Here is a 16,019-nt window from a genome sequence, read left to right as displayed (position 1 = left end):
CCAGCAGAGAGGAAACACCCAATTGACAACATGTGAGTCTCAAATTCAACCTGTGACTGGGAAGACTACAACCATCCTGAGCAAAATCTGAACTCGGTGTCTTGTGACTCTCAACCCAGAACAAGAATTCTTTTATCACCGGCTTTTCTCCTACAGCAGGTTATCTCTTATGTGGACACATGCTGTTTTTTTGTTTGTTTTGTTTTCCAGATCTCAGTAATACCGTGAGGAAACTGGACAGAAAATAGAATCGGTTCTATTTTTAACTGAATTTTTAAATAGAACTTGTTTCTTTAAGTGGATTACTCGTAATCTGTATTTTTGTTTAATTTGAATGTATTTTCTTTATAACTTTCTGTATAGAAATGCTGACAAGTTACACTTCCTTGTGTGTTGTACTATAATTTTTATGGTAAAATTTTGGTAAGAACAGTGACCAGTAATATACCATAAGGTTTTTGGGGGGTTTTTTTTACAATAAAATGTCAATATATGATACAGTCTGCCCGTGTTTTTCACTTATGGAGATACTATGCCTCAGGCAGTATGACCGTATCACCGGAAAAAACACGGAAAAAAAACATGGAAAAAACACATTTTAATTTTTTATTTAACATATTTTTGGAAATACGGTAAAATGCTGGCAGTTTTGGTTGCCAGAATTTTACCATATTTTAAAAATACGGTAATATACTGCATTTTAAAAATACAGTAAAATACTGGCAGTTTTGGTTGCCAGTATTTTACCGTATTCTGAAAACACGGTAAAAAACTGGCAGTTTTGGCAGCCAGAATTTTACAGTATAAAGACGGTAAAATTCTGGCAACCACAGCTGCCAGTTTTTTACCGTAAATTGAGGCCATTTTTTTTACAGTGTACTTCAGATATACTTATAGGTAGTACACTTAATACTTTGCATACTTAAAGTGTACTTTCATGAATTTAAGTATATACTAAAGTATACTTTTTTTTTCAGCTGGGTTGTGTGGACTGAATGTTACTTATGGGGCCCAAAAGAAGAGGTGCTGTTTTGGGGTTATAGGTTAGATTTAGAACTAATGTGTGATGTGAGTTTTGGTTGGTGAGATTATAATAATCTATGGTTAAAGTTACAACTCTGACACTAAAACCTTCTGAAAATGTGAGGAACAGCTTGCAACCTGAGTGGATCCTGACTGATGTGCCTCCCTCCCCGGTGCAGGAGGATGTTGACAAGGCGGTTGCAGCAGCCAAAGCGGCCATGCAGCTGGACTCTGCTTGGCGGAAGATGGAGCCCCCCCGCAGGGGGAGGTTGCTACACAAACTGGCGGACCTGGTGGAGAGGGACCGGAAACTGCTGGCGGTAAAACACCATCACAAAGACACGTGACAGTAGACAAAAATATGTGGGGCATGTATGATCTTTTTATGTAAGCACTGTAAACATCTTGTTTAAGTGTGCCTAAGCAAGCTACCATTTCAGGAGGGGTGGTTTCAGAACTTTCATTAATGTATAATGAAAGTACTAATGTACTGGAAAGATACTAATGCATAAGTATCCTCCTTCAAAACTCCTGGTCTTACTATTTTCCTCAATCTCTCCCTATGAAACTCATATATGTCCACAATTCATCAGTACATACTGAATTGTGGAATGGGATTGAGGAGGATATATATATATATATATATATATATACATACGACCGTTCTGAGTACCACACTACCTGTCAAATTGAATCCCATGTCAGCATTATAAAGTAGTAATGACTATATTTTTCTAATATTATAAAATTAGAAAAATTTTACAATAAAGTAAAATGTAATAAGTACAACTTCATCTTCATTCCTTAGACCTTGGAGACACTGGACACAGGAAAGCCATTTCTCCAAGCTTTCTTCACTGACCTGGAAGGTAGCATCAAAACGTTGCATTACTATGGAGGCTGGGCTGATAAGATTCATGGCAAAAGTGTGCCTGTGGGTGAGTGTGTGTGGAATCTGTCTTCTAGCTGTCAGCTTGTAGTTCCAAAACTTTAAAGACAAAAACAATATCAATTTGTCCATCAAATGTACACTGTAAAAAAAGTCGGTCTTTTACCGTTTTATTTACCGTAAATTTACTAACAGTTTTTGACTGTCATATCCAAAAACATTTCATTACCGTAGGAATTACATGGAACTACCGTAAGTCGAAACTGCAAAAAAAGTCAGTAAATTTACGGTAGAAAATTGTGAAACACCAACAGTTACTGACCGTAATATCCAAAACATTTTGTTACCGTAGAAAATACATGGAATTACCGTAAGTCAACACTGCAAAAAAACTCCGTAAATTTACGGTAAGAAAATTGTGAAATACCAACGGTTACTGACCGTAATATCCAAAACATTTTGTTACCGTAGAAAATACATGGAATTACAGTAAGTCGACACTGCAAAAAAAATCCGTAAATCTATGGTAAAAAATGGTAAAATACCAACAGTTACTGAACGTAATATTCAAAGCATTATACTACCGTAGAAAATACATGGAATTATCATAACTCAATAAACATAAGGTTTATGTAATTTACCATAAGGTTTTTTTTGTTTGTTTTTTTTTACAATAAAATGTAAAAAAAAGTCTGGCTGTGTTTTTCACTTATGGAGATACTATGCCTCAGGCAGTATGACTGTATTTACTATGGAAAAACCACATTTTAATTTTTTATTTAACATATTTTAGGAAATACGGTATTTTACCGTATTTGGGAAATATGGTAAAATACTGGCAGTTTTGGTTGCCAGAATTTTACCGTATTCTTTAAAAAATGGTAAAATACTGCATTTTAAAAATACGGTAAACTGGCAGTTTTGGTTGCCAGTATTTTACCGTATTTTGAAAACACGGTAAAAAACTGGCAGTTTTGGTAGCCAGAATTTTACCGTATAAAGACGGTAAGATTCTGGCAACCACAGCTGCCAGTTTTTTACCGTAAATTGAGGCCGTTCTTTTTTACAGTGTACAAACAAATCCTCACACAGGACAGCAGTGGATAAGTGGGGAGGATATTCTTCCTGTAATTGGAAAATCATTGGGTTTGATTCCAGTTTCCCTCCCTGCCATGTCAGTGCCCTCTTGGCCAAGGCCTCTAGCCCCTTGTTCCCTACCAGTATGTGTATGAATGTATTTGGGTGCTTAGAGAGGTCAAAATGAACAGAAACCCACAATATAATGTAAGTTCAGTCAATAAATTATTCTTTATAGTCTAAATAAGCCTTCCATCACTATAGATGATGGGGCATGCAGTCCAACACAGGTGAGGAAAACAAATGGGATGAATGAGAACTAACACAGTCACCAGAAATCTAAGTGATCACTTTACATAACCCAATTCAAGAATGAGTCAAGTTAGAAAGCTGTATGTGGCTGTGAAACTCAATACAGAAAAACTGTAGATGTAGTATAAGTAGAGATTTATGAACTACAAATATTTAAAACATTTGTAACACTGACTTGGTTTAAGAGACTACGACAATATCTGAGTTCTATATGTACAGAACTATAGGTCACAGCCTGCTGATTTTCCTCACAACCACTGCGTGAAGTATGATTTTGGTCAAACACAAGAGCGGAGGAGGTATCCATGAAATGACAATAACTTTTTTCTTTTTTTCTTTTTTTTTCCACAGATGAAACCTATCTGTGCTTAACCAGACATGAACCTATTGGTATTTGTGGAGCCATTATTCCAGTAGGTATTTGAAGAAAAAGGGCAAAACATAGTCATTGGAGGTCAGAAAGAACGAGTCATGGGGTGTTTTAAAGTGAACCCGATTACGGCAAATGAGAGACGTAAAGTTCAGTTGTAGAATTAATTAAGAAAAAATAAGAGTACGCCAAAGAAATAAAAAACAATAGACTTCACAGGAAACTAGGAAATGAATCCAACATAAAAGAATAACTAAACTAAAGAAACATAAATAAAATACAGAGGCAACGAATAACTAAAAACAAGACATAAACTAGACTTACTAAGGAAAAACTGAAGTGGAAACATGGCAGAACTAATAGAAAAAAAGAAGAAACACAAAAAAGCGACAAAACCCAAAACCAAGCAACCCCAGATCCTAAAAGGATGATGGACAATCATAGAGCATTTTATGTTATAAGACCTCCAAATTTAGGAACATGTTTGGGATGATATTATCAACGCAGAAGGAACGGGTTTGTCTTGAGTTATTCATACTCTGGCAGATTTAATTTTAAAATTAATTCCATTCAACCAAGAAGTTTGTTTTAATGAGAAATTAGACACAGTACATTTCTGAAAAGATAAAGGAAAATAAGATTATATAAAAATAAAATATTCTGGTTTTATTCACTTTTTATTTTTTTTTGTCATGATTTTGTGTCTGAATCACTTCAGTTATTACAGCATCTGATAAGAATTTCATGTCCATAAGTGCATTAAACACAGAGAGGAATGTTGACATGTCTGCTATATATTTTCATTGCTGTAAATTCTCTCGCTGGCTGTTTTTTTGTTTTGTGTTTTGGTCTCCACCAGTGGAATTTCCCTCTGCTGATGCTCATGTGGAAGTTAGCACCGGCCCTGAGTTGTGGAAACACTGTGGTCATCAAACCGGCAGAGCAGACCCCACTCACTGCGCTGCACATTGGATCACTGATCAAAGAGGTCTGATTCCAAAACTGAGAGAATATTATCTTTTGTTTCAACAAAAATGTTTAAGGGAAATAATAGTTGGTGTCCAGATTCTCATGGAAAATGCCTGCAGCTTTATTAGGTTTCTTTCATAGCCACCGTGAGGTGAGAGCACCCTGCTTCTGGAGAAGTCCTGTGGAACTCCTAAGTGTTTTTGACCTGAAATTATTGATGTGCTTGAAACATTAAGACAAGATCATATTAAATGAATAACTTCTTAAACAGATTTTTTAAAAATATTTTATTCTTAACAAATAGTTCTGGTCAGACATTTACGTACAGACCTGGACAGAAACAAACCTGGCCCAAGGTTGTCTGAGGCCTTAAGCAGAATATGATGCGGGTTCCTTCAGGACGATCAGACATTGATTAGAAGTCGAGTCTCTTTCACTGGAAATATTGTGAAAATGCATTAAACAGAAAATAAAGATAGAACCCTAATTAACATGATCAGGCAGTTTATCAGCAAAAAAAAAAAAAAGGTGATTTGGGGGTGAGTTTTATTTTAAACATCTCAGTCGGGCCCTTCTGGGATTTGAACTCAAGAACTCTCACACCCTAAGAGAGAATCATACCCATAGACCAATGAGCCTCCCTCTCATTGGTCTAGGGTCTGAGTTCTGTGTAAATGTGTGAGAGTCGGACAAACTTTCATCTAGCCTCGTCTAAGAACTCCTCCTGCTGCCTGGGTTCAAATCCCAGTCAAGCCCTGTTGAACCCTTCTGAGCAATTACAGATTGAATCCATAAAAGCCTTTTTAGCCACAATGGAATAGAATATACTTTGTAATCTTGCATGTACAGAAACTTCCTTTTTAAATGAAAATCCTTTTAGCATCAACCACAATTAGCCATTGTTTGTTTTTTGGTCCAAGACCATTTTTACCTCATCTATCCCTGGCTTGAATATTTTGAATGTGAGATGATGATTAAAATCTTTTAGTAGCATGTTTGGTTTGGGCAGATAGATTCTGGTGTCCTACATTAGCATGCTCTCTGGATGTCCATTCCAGGCAGGCTTCCCTCCTGGAGTGGTGAACATCATTCCAGGGTTTGGATCCACAGCTGGAGCAGCGATTGCCAGCCATGAAGGCATTGATAAAGTGGCCTTCACCGGCTCCACAGAGGTCTGTGAATGCATGACAAAACGTTTCTGCTGCACACAGTAATTACGTTTTTGTGAATTTGATGAACTGATCAAAAGTGAAAAATGTGACATCCGCTTTGTACTAATCTCCCTTGTATTAGAACTTTATAGACCCACAGCTACAGGTTTTTAGGGGCAAGTCTCCACCAGCTTTACTCATTTAAAGACTTGAAATTTTGCCAATTACTCTGCACAAAAGTTCACATTAGCTGAATTTTCCTGGGCAGTCTTTATTAAAATGCATTTTGAACTCGTTACAGACTTTCAGTTATATTAGTTCACGGATTAGACCCTAAACATGGAACTAATCCGTGTTTAGGGTCGTTGTCCTTCTGGAAGTTGAACCGCCACCTCAGTCTTTTATTGCCTGTAACAGATTTGTTCCACGATTGTCCCTCAATTAAGCATCATCCATTTTTAAAAGCACTTTTACTTGCTTCCTTGTTCTGCTGAAGAAAAGCATCCCTACAACATGTTGCTGCCACCGCCAATGGCAGCATCTCAGTGGTTGCCCATGTATACTTATTTGGTCTCACCCGACTCGAGCATCTTCTTTCATATGATCACTGTGTCCAGGCTTGTAGTAAAATGAAGACAGACAACTTTTCTTTTATGGTTTTCTTTGCCATTTATGAACCACCAGATCTGAACATCATTTGAATACAACTGACTACATTGGATACTGTTTAGCTGTTTCCAAATCTAGGGGGGGGAAACATACAGTATGCACACCTCACTTTATAAAGTGTTTTATTAGTAAAACACTTTAAAAAACATCTATAGTTTTCCTCCAAACCATACAGTTATGCACCACTTCGACTTTACAGCTGAATACCAAAGAACTACTTAGAACTACAGGAGGTATGAATACTTTTGCATTGCAGTGATCTGCATCAGTTGATGTGAAACGTTCTATAGCAATTTAATGTTTGTTTTTTTATCTTTATTATATGAAAATTGTTTCTTGCACATGGATTCACATATTTCTACCAACAGATGTGTTTAAGGCAATTTTACCATTTTCTTCCAGGTGGGCCAACTGATCAAAGAGGCTGCAGCCAAAAGTAATCTGAAGAGAGTCACTTTGGAGCTGGGAGGGAAGAACCCTTGTATTGTGTTTGCTGACTGTGACTGTAAGTAAAATGATCCTTGCTTTTTTATGCTGCTTGACATGCCCTAAGGTGGGCATGCGTGTGTGTGTGTGCGTGTGCATGTGTGTGTGTACTTAAACCATTAGGGATCATTTCTGGCATAGTTACTAACCTTCTGAAGATCGTTGGCCCTTCCTTGTTGGAAGATGTGGCCACCAAGTTATTAGTTTCAGTGGGTAATTACTTTTTTCACAAATAGCCAAGATGATTTGTTTCTTTTTTTCTTTTGAAATGAAATAATCATTTTAAAATTACACTTGTATTTTTTCAGGACATCTTTGTCTGATTTGAACCTTTGACTTCAAATTAGCAGAGGGGTCTTATACTTTATGAAATAACTGCCAGGTAGCTCTGAGATGAACATATTGTGATTTGTGGAAGAGTTTTGTTTTTGTAGAACCATGTAGATAACTGAACGACTGAACTCTGACCTAGAGATGGTGCCATTTCTTCTTAAATTTGCATTTATTTCTGTCTGTGTGTTTGTGCGTGTGTGTGTGTGTGTATGTGCGCGCATGTGTGTGTGTGCGTGCGCGTGTGTGTAGTGCAGATGGCTGTGGAGGAAATTCAAAAAGGAGCTTTTTACAACCAAGGCCAGTGCTGCACAGCTGCATCACGTGTCTTTGTGCAGGACAGGATTTATGAGGAGTTTGTGCGCCGTAGCATAGAAAATGCAAAGAAGATTGTCATAGGAGACCCACTGGACCCCCAGACAACACACGGGCCACAGGTGTCAGAGCTTCAGAATTTAAAAATATAATTTAAAAAAATAATGAAAACACATTTATGAATTGGCACTGTAAAATACATGACTGACTTTCACCATGTAATAACTAAGATTGAATGAGAATCCATCCATCCATCCACCCACCCATTCGTTCATTCATTCATTCATTCATTCATTCATTCATTCAATCATTCATTTCTACCTTTCTGTTCATCTTTTAAACTCTCCACCTGGTCAGTCCTACATATTTATTTTTATATTGTTAAATATGTATATAATTAAATCAGGAATTTTTTAGAATCACTTGCAAATCCAAAGTAAACATTTTTATTCATTCATTGTTTGTTTACCTTCTCTATTACTACTAGATTGACCAACAACAGTTTGAAAAAATAATTGGCCTGATAGAAAGTGGGAAAAAAGAAGGTGCCAAGCTGGAATACGGAGGAGGAGCTGTGGGAGAAAAAAGTCTCTTTATTCATCCCACCATCTTCTCCGAGGTCAAAGACAGCATGAGGATCGCCAAGGAAGAGGTTGCATCACAATGCACTGTGTTATGGATGAAAGTGTGAAAAAGAAAAGCCACATGAGACACTTTGTAATAAAATACCCTGAAGAGAAAAACAGGCTGACTATCTGATATTTTGCGGTGAAACAAGCCAAACTACCTAAGACACAAACATTTGAGTGACAGAGTATCAACCATCCCAGGGCTAGTGGTACCCGAAAAATTAATTGTCAAAATGTCGACTTTATAAAAAATTTTGCATTGTACAATGCAGATTTTTTTTTTTTCATTTATAAAGCTTCATTTATATATTTGTGCTTTCAGATCTTTGGGCCTGTGCTCTGTATATTCAGCTTTAAGAGCAAACAGGAAGTCATAGAGAGGGCCAACAACTCTCAGTATGGCTTGGTGTCTGCTGTGTTCACAACAAGTATGGACAGAGCTCTGTCTGTGTCTGGAGCCCTGGAGACTGGAACTGTCTGGTAACCTTCCTTTCTTCTATTCAGTGGACAATTACAAGCTTCTGAATTCCTGTGCATTAACTGAAGCACATTTTGAACAAAAAACTCAAAAGATTTCATTGAAGGCAGTTCGACGTTCACTCGGTTTTAACTGAAGATGTTTTAACACCTATCCAGGAGTCTTTTTCAGTTCTGGAGGAAACTTCACCAAGTTATGAAAAACCAGACGATCAATATCTGCTTCCATGAGTGCTACAAACTGAAACACATGTTCTATCACATCACAATAATGAAGTCAGGAGTTACAATGTTTTTGTTTGTTTGTTTGTTTTTAAATAAAGTTGCTAACCTTCAGCTCACTGATGAACTGATTGTAGATCGCTATTTCTTTGTTATGGCCGGTGGCTTGTCGATTTGTAATATGAACCAAATATACAGAAGTTAAAGAGTGAAGACGCCGCCTCTCCTCATTTGCATAATAAGAGAGAAATGATTTTGGTGAAGTAAAAATAGGGGACAGAAAAATAAAAAAATACCACATGGTAGTAAAATTACTTGTGAAAAAAAATTAAAGGGGAAATTAAAGAGACTATTGAATCTTTGTAACTCTGTCACCTATCATGCGAGGCGCCATGTCGGATGTCAGAAGTGAGCAAAGGGAGTACTGAAAGAAGTCTCAGATTGATTTCCCATGTTGTCTTTGCCAGTACATCCATGGCTTCTACTAGTTCAGATTGAATTCACTTGTCTGTGATAGTAGCTCACCTAGTTGGGTCTCATAAACGTTGGTATTTACAAAAATTGGAATCATCTAACTTAGAAACCGACCATACCTTCTTCTTGTTGATTTCATCAAATTGCTGACTTTGCCTAAATTCACATGATTTATGCCACTATGTAGTTATATGTTTCTTGTTGCACTGCATACAAAAGTCTAGATGCGCACGTTTTTCGTACGTTGTAGGCTACATGATGGGGCATTTTCTCCATGGTTGCTAATGATTTGTTGCCTCCCTTCTCCATAATGCAACATTTGGTTGCATCTTACTGATTGTACTTTTCGTGTGGATGATGTGAAAGAACGTGTGTTTCAGTTAACGTTAATCTTACCTTGTAAAAACGTATTTTCTGCAAATCCACGAATACACAGAGGACTGCCTTTCAGCTATTCCTTAGTATTGACAGCTGCTATCCATCTCCATATTCTTTCCTTATTAAAAGGTTTAGGAAAAAATAAGTTTAGTTTGCATTCTTGTTTGTTTGTTCAGCCAACCACACAACACCATGTGACCATTTTTAAGGTGAAATCCACTTACTAAAAGCATTGTTAGGTTAGTAACTGTATAATTTTTGATAAGCTTTACAGGAAGTGATGCCTGTTTTGAGTAAAACACTATCTGAAGATTTTGACGCCACGTGCAAAGGGTCAATAAGAAAAAGGAAAATTGTGAATTTTGTTTTTAAACAGTAAATTCATGTGCTTAAATATGTAGTTGGAACTTAAATGAAAAATTTGAAGTTCAATGAACTTAAAAAAGTGAGGTATCCTTTTTGAAATTAATTGGTGCGTTTTATTTATTGGGCCATATATTTATTTCTGCTTTTATTTTCCATTCTGTCAATTTCAGTTCTCTGGTCTGTTGCAGATATTGTGTAACACAAATATTGAAATAATAATCCTTCTTATCCTTCTCTGTCTGTCTCAAGGATAAACTGCTATAACGCCATGCATGTCCAGACTCCATTTGGAGGATACAAGATGTCAGGAAATGGAAGAGAGCTGTAAGAAGCATCAGGATTAAATCATATTTTACTTCCTTTGTCCCACGCCGCCTGAACTTCTTTCTCTGCTCTGTCTGATCTCTCCAGAGGGGAATATGCCCTTGCAGAGTACTCTGAGGTAAAAACTGTAACCTTCAAGATGAATGATTCCATGTGAGCGGAGCTGGGAAGGTCCATGCCACCCTGCACTGTCCTGATCCTTATGTCATCCAGTTTTAAAACTATAGAGCATCCGAATTTTTGATTTAGATTGTTATAATTTCCAGGTTGTGAACGCTAGAAGAAAATATTTGGGTTAGAAATTCTATGCCTTCAGAAAGTATTCATCTCTTTTAGCATTTTTCACATCTTTATTTGTATTTGTATAATTTTATTAACATATTAACATGTTTGTAGACAATGGCAAAAACGATTTATTCACAATAAGAATTTTAAAGCTGAAGATTAAATAAAGTTAGAAAAGGTGATATTATGTTTATCTCCTGAATTTCCTGAAGGTTTTTCAGAATTTCTTTTTACTGTTGTGGATCAATGTTCTACATGACTGCAGCATTCTGCTGTAACCTGGTTGTAATTCTCTTTTGTTATAATTACACAAAATGTCTTTTTTTATTATTATTTGTCTTGTTCCTTATCTTACTGAAACACCTGTCATTGTTTTAACCACGTTACTTTAAGATCGGAAACCCCGTCCTTTTATTTCTTCTTCTGTGGTATTGTCTTTAAATTGTTTGCGCCCCTTAGCCCCTCCCCTTTTGTCRTGTTGTCCTGCGGGAGAGGTGTGTGCTTTTCATTTTTCCATCTAAATACATTCAGTTTATTTATAGATCTATTAAGTTAATTTTTGTTTTATACTTTTGTTTTGTGTAGGACTTGGAGCGGGCAGCCTTTAACACAGTTGTTTTGTCTTTGTATTCTCCATCCATCCATCCATTTTCTATACACCCTTGTCATTTAGTGGGGTCGGGAGGTGCTGGGGCCCATCTCCAGCTAACGTTCCGGGCGAGAGGCGGGGTCACCCTGGACAGGTCGCCAGTCTGTCGCAGGGCAACACAGAGACACACAGGACAAACAACCATGCACACTCAGACCTAGGGGGAATTTAGAGACCTGACAGTCATGTTTTTGGACTGTGGAAGGAAGCCGGAGTACCCGGAGAAATGCAATGCATGCACAGGGAGAACATGCAAACTCCATAATGAAAGACCGGGGCCGGGAATCGAACCCAGAACCTTCTTGCTGCAAGGCAACAGCTCTACCAACTGCCCAGCCCTCTTTATAGTGATGGGTAAATGAGGCGTCATGAGGCGTTTCGACTCATAGCAACACTGTATTGATACTGTGTTGATACTGTCACTCAATACTGACACCTGCTGGACATTAAAAATTCCTACAGGCAACGCAGTGATTTGATGACCAAGTCTAAGATTTAAGTCTTTGTATTTGATTGAATATTATATATTGTATCAGAGGTGGAGACTCGAGTCACATGACTTGGACTCGAGTCAGACTCGAGTCTTAAAATCACGACTTGAGACTTGACTTGAAAAAATGCTCAAAGACTCGAACTTGACTTTGACTTTCATGCCATTGACTTGGGACTTGACTCGACTTGAAGCTGTTTACTTGAAAAGACTTGATATTTTTTACTCAACTCAAAATTTAAAACACATTATTTATAAAGTGGCGTCATTAATTATTTTCACTCATTCCGTATCAATATGCGCAGACTGTCCCTCTGTTTCTCTTCTCTCCTTATGTATGTATGTGTGCGTAGCTGCAGCTCAACCAATCAAATTAACAGGATTTGGACATTTAAAAAAACGCGGCGACGCTGCAGAGCTCAGGGAACGAAAGACGAAATAACCGCTCAATATGCTTCCGCGAGTAATTTCTTTTGGCTACGTAGGTTATGAACTTTCGAATAAAAAACGAACTGCAACTTGTAAAACATGCAAGAAGAGAATATCGGATGGAGATGCCACGACGTCCAACTTTGTTGGGCATTTGAAGCTTCACAAAGATGGTAGGTGGCACTTTTCTTTTGCTCTAAGATAGTTGACTTTAGCTAACTGTCCCAAAATGTCTGTAAAAATTGTACAATCTCACTGACCCTGAATATAACACTAAGTGGGATAGTTAACTGAGTAAGACATGAAATAATGAGCTCATTATTTAGTGTTTAGTGATTCTGACCACTTGGCCTGACAGATATTTATTTTACCATCACATCCAAATTCAAAACCACTTCACTTTATTTGCAATTAATTTGTTTTTTTCATGTGGTTTATTTGTTTAAACAGACCAAATACAGTGACTGTCCCAAATAAATGTTGTGTTTAGAATATCTGGCCCATATTTACGGAGGACTGAAACTAACATACTTAGAAATAAAAGCAGAAAAATAAATGCACCAGACCTTCCTGAGTTTACTTGTGATAACTTCATATATACTTATTTCATTTTTTGAAAACTTTTTTTTATTGAATATCAAGTTTAACAGAACTGCGCAATAAAGAGGTCCAATTTAAAAATGTTTTTTATACTTTGTGTTCAGCTGCACATGTTCCATCATTTGAGATAAATACAGATTTTAAAAAGAACAAATGGTCCATTATTTGAATTTTATGTATAATTGCAAATTATATAAAATAAAATAAAAACGACTCAAAATGACTTGAAATTAAAGGTTCCTGACTTGAGACTTGACTCGACTTTTGCCTGTTTTGACTTGAGATTTGACTTGACTTGAGGACAGAGACTTGAGACTTGCAACACAGTGACTTGGTCACACCTCTGTATTGTATTATGTCATATCTTCAGTTACATTTGAAATATATTTGATATACAGTCAATAAAGAATGTGAACATGTACCATAAAGTGAAAATTTAAGTGAATGTGTTTGGAATGAGGATGCATAGACTGTCCCCCACCTACCCCAACACATTTTTATCAAAAAAAAGTTTTTTACAACCTTTTGAAATTAAGCCTGTTACGCTTTTTTGACAAAACTTCTGCTGTAGAAAAAAATTAAGTAAACTACATTTACAGCGAATCCTTGTTTTTCTTAGGGGTTACGTTAAAAAAAATTCTACATACATTGTGATGATTCAAGTAATTTTCAGGTACAGTAATATTCTGTCACAGTCTGTCAGTGCATCAGCTGTTCAGGAAAATCAACATAATTTTTTCTAACACTAACTGTCTATTTGTACTTTTCTCTGCATATTCAGCCAATCTGCAGCAGCTGAGATTCTGGGAGGTTCAACACCAAAACCTGAAGCTTCAAACTACAGTAATTAACCTGCTCTGTTGGTAGATGTTATAGTGTCTCCTCAATCTGTACAGACTGGGCTTGGTCTTCTTTGAATACACATCTTTTTGATGTTTTCTTTTAATTTATTATAGTCAATATTTGAACATCCATGTACGTTTTAAGACATTTCATTGTTAACTTTAGGTAGCTGTGAATTCACCCATGTTAATCTGAACTTATTTTGCTAAAAGATTCAACAGATTTGTTGAATCTTAAATATTTAATCTGTCCTGTGTGTGCAGTGAAATGAACATTAAAGTTAATTCAGGAAACACTTTTGTCATCTTCTTTCTACAGTACAAATTGAATGATGCCTCGATTAAAATAATTTGTGACATCAAACCTTTTTTCTGTCATAAAGCAGCGGTCAAACTATGGCTAAATGTTTTTAATTTACTTTCAACAAATGGAAACCAAAATGGTTTTAAAGTAAAGACACTGTAAACTCCTCATCTACCTCAACACGGGTAAAGTTTCCACTGTATGCAAGTAAATGTGATTATGACTGAATGAAAATTGTACAGCAGGGCTTTAACTCCAGTTCATAAGGGTCGGTGTCCTGCAACCTCTAATTAAATGATCTAAACAAGACCTTATAGTAATTCCAGTTTCTCTCGATGGTCAACCTGTTGAAACTGTGGCAAATTTTAAATACCTTGGGTCGTTCCTGGACAGACAGCGCAACTTTGCTGAAAACACTGACTATATTTTGAAGAGCTGCTCTCAGAGACTCTACCTTTTAAGAAGACTTGGTGATCTTGGCCGTGATCCAACTAGACTCTAGTTGGGTCACCCCTATGTCTTGAATTTGGGGGGGAAAAAATCTTTTTATTTTTCACTACAGAAGTGAAAAATAAAATATGGTGTGAATGCGCATATGAAACTGGTGGGTTCGGTACCTCAAAAAAGGTTGAGAACCACTGAACTAGATGCACACTCTATACTGAGTGTTGTAACGCTTCACCTGAGAACAGTGATGTGGTTTTCTTGGGGTCACAGAGAGTTCAGAGGGCTAGTGATTTGTTTTATGCCTCAGTTTCAGTGAGTGACCGATCTACACTGAGGGGTATGTTGGACTCTGGGAGTATGTCATGCACATTGAGCATGGAGGCAGAGAGCAAACTAAGAGCCGCAGGTGTTGATTTGATCCCTCTTACAGTCTCAGAGAACGTGGTGCTCGTCGGTTGTGGTTTCCTTCTCACGCAGTCTCAATGCATCTATTTATTGAACATTGAGATCTATGGCTTCAAATTTACAGTACCGACATTTTCGATAACTGGCCAACATGATGAATTCATCATTGGTAGCAATGTGCTTCGGCCCCTTAATCAAAGAATGAAAACTGATTCGAGGAACTGGGAACTCATTACATCTGACACTGCAAACCCAGAGTGTGAGGACTTTTTGCAGCTGCTCTACTTTACCTGACAAGATTGGAACGGTCAGGCTCAGACAGGCTGTCACCCTCCTTCCTCGTCAGGAGTATGTGGTTTGGGGGAAGCTTCTGTCCACCTCACCACTGTCATTAGGGGGCACTGTGGTCGTCGAGCCATCATCTGCTCATTCCACTCCAAAAAACATTTTGGTGGGTCGTGTAGTAACACCCATGTGGGGGGATTGTTGGGTCTATGAAGGTTCTCAACCCAACAAACAAACCTGTGGTACTGCGCCGCAATGCTAAAATCGCTGATGTCTTCCCATGTGTTGCTGTGGAGGACTTTGCGTTTAGTCAGGGGAGATCTGAAGTGTACTGCAACCATTCTGCTGTTTCAGCAAGCTCATCACATCACAATGCTGATCCAGTGCAGATGCTGAGAGACTGTGGTCTACATGACATCGACATAGAGAGCTGTGAGGTGTCAGGTGAGTCTAAAAGAAGGCTGGCTGAACTCGTGGTTTCTTACCAGGATGTGTTCTCCAGGGGGAAACTGGACTGTGGTGAGGCTAGGGATTTTGTCCATCGCATTCACTTGACTGATGACCAGCCATTTCGCTTGCCTTATCGACACATCCCACTAGCACATTATCAGCAGTTGAGGGAGGTCTTGTCTGAGATTCTTGTCAGAAATAAACCGACAATCATCCGCTTGAAAGAAACTGTGTCACGGTCCATTCACTCAATAACCAGCACAACGCAGAAAAGGATCCGGTTACACTGCCACCCCTTTGCTGGGGAGATGCTATTGTGAGAGTGAAGTTACTCTGAAAGTGAGTAAATGTAACAGCGCAGCGCCCATATGA

At 37.6% G+C, this 16,019-nt stretch overlaps 1 protein-coding gene across 4 annotated transcripts in view; it reads left to right on the top strand.

Annotated features, from left to right (window-relative positions):
* The window catches only part of aldh1a3 (aldehyde dehydrogenase 1 family, member A3), a 22,296-nt gene extending 11,368 nt beyond the window's left edge, over window positions 1-10,928 (top strand). For 2 of the 4 annotated variants that reach the window (XM_008404948.1, XM_017303896.1), the window contains 11 exons: window positions 1,203-1,343; window positions 1,832-1,961; window positions 3,653-3,714; window positions 4,531-4,659; window positions 5,699-5,812; window positions 6,863-6,965; window positions 7,529-7,713; window positions 8,079-8,243; window positions 8,543-8,700; window positions 10,387-10,461; window positions 10,549-10,928. In XM_008404948.1, coding sequence (XP_008403170.1) covers window positions 1,203-1,343; window positions 1,832-1,961; window positions 3,653-3,714; window positions 4,531-4,659; window positions 5,699-5,812; window positions 6,863-6,965; window positions 7,529-7,713; window positions 8,079-8,243; window positions 8,543-8,700; window positions 10,387-10,461; window positions 10,549-10,618 — 1,332 coding nt within the window. In that variant the 3' untranslated portion in view covers window positions 10,619-10,928. Of the gene's footprint in view, window positions 1-13; window positions 160-1,202; window positions 1,344-1,831; window positions 1,962-3,652; window positions 3,715-4,530; window positions 4,660-5,698; window positions 5,813-6,862; window positions 6,966-7,528; window positions 7,714-8,078; window positions 8,244-8,542; window positions 8,701-10,386; window positions 10,462-10,548 lie in introns of those variants that run through there. The other 2 variants (XM_017303897.1, XM_008404949.1) reach the window with 2 other exon arrangements.
* Window positions 10,929-16,019: the final 5,091 nt, after the last annotated feature.

This window comes from Poecilia reticulata, linkage group LG3 (genome assembly GCF_000633615.1).
Source record: "Poecilia reticulata strain Guanapo linkage group LG3, Guppy_female_1.0+MT, whole genome shotgun sequence".
NCBI lineage: Eukaryota > Metazoa > Chordata > Actinopteri > Cyprinodontiformes > Poeciliidae > Poecilia > Poecilia reticulata.
This window is presented reverse-complemented; position numbering and strand designations above follow the sequence as displayed.